Genomic DNA, 4,912 nt, shown 5'->3' on the forward strand with positions numbered 1-4,912 from the left:
TGTAATAACCTAAAGTAAACATGGCTGTAACAATAAAATAGTATTTTGGTTATTTAGATATAGGCCTATGGTTAAATGCAATCCCTTCAGATTAATGTAATGATATTTCCAACAACCATCAAGACCATTATCATGTAATCAGTTCACAATCCACGGTTTGTAGCTTTAAGACCTTCCTTTCGCTGCTTTGGGGCACTAATCACCCCCCATACAGGCATCATCGGTGCTGATGTGGAAATTCCCTTTCTGCCATTTAAAAGCTCCGCTCTGAGGGCAATGTGAGCTCAATGCGCTGCGGACACAAATACCAGGTTATGAACAAAAATATGTAGGATAGCAGCTTGTGTAAAGAGAGGGACAACAGAAGAGAGCAGGTGTTGCATGTTTTTTAAATGGGAAATCTGTTGGGCAGCTGGCGTTTCAAGGAGCCGAGCACCGTTGAGGAATGCGACTCGACGTGGGGGTCGGACTCCGAGGGCGACGAGCCGGCGGCGGCTGGAGATGACAGCGGCGTGTCGGGCTCCGTCAGCCCGGCGGACAGCGTGCGGGCCGCCGGAGAGCCCGGGGAGATGTCCCCGCAGGTACAGTGAGGGTTATCTGGGCTATGTGATGACTCAACGGGGGGCAACACAGGGGACACTTTAACATGTGTGCCCCGGCAGCACGTTATTGTCGAGGCCAGGACACAGAGAGGGCGACCGAGCATGCTGCTGGGTGAGAAGGCTTCATTCGGAAATATGTCAATTTAATACTAAATGAAAAGACATTTACTCACATGGTGTGAACTGTAGGCTTCTTTACGGTGGCTGAGAGGTGCAATTGACAATTACAAAGTGTGAAACACTTTAAAAAAGCTTGAGACAAATTTACATTTTATAAAACAAATTTACATTTTATAAAACAAATTTACATTTTATAAAACAAAATGACACTATCAAAACACTTTTACCAAAGAAAAACAATTTAACATTAACAAAAACAAATTAACAAGATGCGAAACACTTTTACAAAGCTAGAGACACATTTACAAGTGTCGAAACACTTTAACATTTCCCGAAACACTTTAACATTTCTTGAAACACTTTAATATTTACCGAACCACTTTAACATTTGCCGAAACACTTTAATATTAACTGAACCACTTTAACATTTGCCGAAACAGTTTAACATTTGCTGAAACACTTTAACAAACTCATGGGCGTAGGAAGCATCCTGAATGTGGGGGGACATTTTTAACGGGGGGTTTGGGGATCCCCCCCCACGAAAAAAAAAATAGATTTCCTGTATTCTGTTACATTTTAACAGGTGGTTTGATACTTTTATGTGGCTATTCTAGCATGAGGAAAATGCTGGGTATATTTTGTAATTTCATCCAGTAGTAAAGAAAGGAAACATATTTGATTATTAATTCAGAGCCGTCTTTGAATTAATAAAAAGCAGTTTAAATGCCCATTTTTTGTACATTTATAAACAACAATAAATATTTGTGAGTGCATTGAGAGATATTGTTGTGGAGAGTCATTTATATATAAATCGCAAAATACATTAGTGAATCCTTCTGTGAGCATTTATTAATATTGAGACTGATCTGACTCCATACTGATGTTAAGTTCACCTAGGAATGGTATCATTGACTTAAATGTTCAAATAAATGTTGCTCTTCAGTCTATATTGGTCATATGATGCCCCTTGGGGGAGGTCATGTCGCGTGTAATTCTGCATCCTCCTCAACGTAATCCATTGCGACACCACCGACATGACGAGGTCGGCAGAGGAAGACGACAAACCAAACAAGGGACCAGACACAACAAAACACACACGCACCACCGACAGTGAGTGACCGAGGGCCGAGTTGGGAGGTGAGTGACGACGTTAGTCGACACGTGGGAGGGGAGCTGATGATGTGGACGAAAGGGAGTCGTAAATGTTGCCAGTATAGTGTCTCCGAGGGTGTTGGTAAGAGGCGGTCTAGCAGTTCATCGTCGGCATAAGCGCAGAGAGGAGGCCATGTGTCGTGGCATCACCACCCTCAACGTGAGATCATGGGCGCTCTATGCCGACCATGAACGCGTTATCAAAATGGACAATACCTAGTCATAGTTAGTCGGACGTCATTGCAATGAGATAATAGGTTACGATGAAATCAATATCGGATATATATTATCGATTGAAGTGTTAGACCAACACTACAACTGCAATCGATTGTAAGACATCATTGCGGCCAGTGAGTGGTTCTATCGACGGGTCAAGAGGTGACCAAGAGGAGTGTGGTGTCGAGTTAAAGAGAGGCTACCGGCAATAAAGAAGATTTAGGAACCGGACGAGAGACCAGAGACCTGCGGAATCGTCCGGTATTATATTCCAACACCAGCGCAGTAATACGTAAGACTTATAAGTGCAAGTTGAAAAGACACAGACAGACACAGACTTTGTCGTAACCTAGAGTACAATAATTATTGAAATGTGGCCGGCGAGAGGGGGAACAACGGGGACACATGCAGGTGTGCGCCCTCCAAGTGCACGGCTCGAAAAATACGCATTCACTTGTAAAGAATGTTTTTGACTACGGTCTACAGTGACATTAACATTATAAAGACATATAAAACCCGTTATAGATCACATAAGGTATTATAGAGGACGTGATAAATAAGGTGTCCACAAAAATTGGACTCTGAACGAGAATACCCTCCACATGAGATGCGTGCAGAATTTACATAAAAATACAGTTGTCTAAAAGTGTAAGAGCACAATCCAATCAACTTTCGGTTTTACAATGCAAATTATTTTGCATTATAATAACCACAAGTTGATTTGAAAATTGTCAATACCCTGTAAGCAACTGTTTTATCTTGAATTAATTTCAGTTGTAAAGCCAAAAAATCACATACCTCTTTCACAGTCACTGTCACCTCACGTCGACCCACCTAATCTACGGTACCTCCTCATCAGCATCATGCCACCACTCTCCACGTTAGCTGTAATATGTTTCACACTTGAAATGAAATCTTACTAGAGTAAACGTGGTTCTCTTTCATATGAGGCATCTACTCGTTTTGGTACAGTGAACCGGGTCCACCAAAAGGTGTCTTGCCTGTTTGTACAAATTGCTGGTCGTTTCAGGGTATCATGGCACCAGATATGGCGGTTTTTTTATAAACACAGTTAGTGAGCGTGTAGTGAGACCATCTACCCGTGTAGGGAAAGGCAACTAAGAGATCAAACAAGTACCCGCAGCGTCGGTTATATACTCCCACCCTGTTCAGGGAGGTGAAAAACTTTACTAATCAAATCTGGGGGGGTGAAGATGGTACACCTTTCAGGACACTGCCAGATAGGGTGAGCGCGCTTGAAACAACTCGCGACACCAGTTACGAAGTGATAGTTTCTGGTAAGGTGAACGAATAACTCTCTTACGGTTTTAGTTACTTTGATGGCATGGTACAATAAGTGACGATGAAATCATGGTTCCGTCGTAAGAGTGCCTCCACTAGGATCCCGGAAAATCTAGAGTCCGTAGGTAATGCCCAACAAGCGAAAAAACAACAACTTTTCACAAGGGGAAGGGGGTACAGACAGCAACTAATACCACGTGGACACGGTACACCAACAGAGGGAGGAGGAGTGTACACAGGACACCCAATAACCCAACCCGTAAATCCGAGACCCAAAACGACAATCTTTTCCTCACACACACTCTAGGACCACACGACCACTGACACGCGTATCCTACGTGTCTAAACTCCGACACAGTATAGTATACACATATTAATTATTTACAGGTGTGGCCCAACATAAAAACTGCAAGACGAGCGGAGTAACGAACCAGGGCCCGGCGAGTAACAGTCGAAGTGTGTCCAAGAGGGGTAATCGCAACGCTTACAAGTTCCTCACAACGGTATCAACTGTCGAGTCTAGCAACATACTTCGCTACGGGTCCATCGTCTCCATTCCGGTGTGTGGTTTACAAGTCCTGTTAACAATTATGATCGCTTTAGTTTCGATGCTAGGAACCAAATATACAAAAGAGGGGGTCTGTTGTCACCTGTATCTCTGTAAAAAAAGTTTCTTCCTTTCATTAGCAGAGCGACATCGTCAAAGTAGTCAATTTAGTCACTACCGCCGTCGCCGCCGTTTCGCGGAGTGAAGACCTCTCCTCAAAAGCAGAAATAAGTACTATCTCTTCTATGTTATGACTTATCAAATCTACTCTTTCCGTAGCTTACCGGTCCAATCGATCATAAATAAGTACATTTGTCCCTTAGAGATACACGAGTATCATTTGTGGTATAGGTGTTATACCTAGTTTGGACCCCTATTATGAGTATTTGCCGATGACTACAGTTCTCTCCGTAGTCATACAAAATGCCTAGGAGTCAAGCTATTCTCTAATAAAAGACTCAAGGAATTCCATACGAGAGAGAGTTTTTACCTTACCACGTAATACAAAATTAATATGAAGAATAGTAATTTCTTCGAAAACACACACACAATATACAAAATGACTCCGAATATCCGTTAAAGGGTAGGGTGCATAAGTCAATGTGATAAATAAAAGACACGTGTAATGTATCTTATCGATTTAATAATATGTTATGACGAACCCTGAAACTAGAAAGGTTTTACAGGTTACAGGGTTGACCCCTTGAATGAAATGTCAGTCAAACATTAAATGTAAGTCATACTGAACAATACTAAGTTACCTTTCTCACATGACGAGTTATTTATATAATATGTGAATGATGGAGAGAACTGTAGATCCGCGAATCTAACTCAGTTCCGTCTTGTGTCCCTGTAACCTCTCTCCAATAACGACTCCACCCACTTACTTCCCCTTACATGCAAATCTCATTTAACACTACGACCTAGAGGTAGGGTCTTAAAATTTCCTTAGTCACCCCTATAAAATGTCCTT

At 42.2% G+C, this 4,912-nt stretch overlaps 1 protein-coding gene across 1 annotated transcript in view; it reads left to right on the plus strand.

Annotated features, from left to right (window-relative positions):
• The first annotated feature begins 245 nt into the window (after positions 1-245).
• Positions 246-4,912, plus strand: part of ogfrl1 (opioid growth factor receptor-like 1) — a 15,447-nt gene continuing 10,780 nt past the window's right edge. Inside the window, exon 1 of the mRNA XM_010774015.1 lies at positions 246-581. Within this exon, the coding sequence (XP_010772317.1) occupies positions 393-581 (189 nt within the window). The 5' untranslated portion in view covers positions 246-392. The remainder of the gene's footprint in view (positions 582-4,912) is intronic.

This window comes from Notothenia coriiceps, unplaced genomic scaffold (assembly GCF_000735185.1).
Source record: "Notothenia coriiceps isolate Sejong01 unplaced genomic scaffold, NC01 NC01_scaffold00013359, whole genome shotgun sequence".
NCBI classification, from domain to species: domain Eukaryota; kingdom Metazoa; phylum Chordata; class Actinopteri; order Perciformes; family Nototheniidae; genus Notothenia; species Notothenia coriiceps.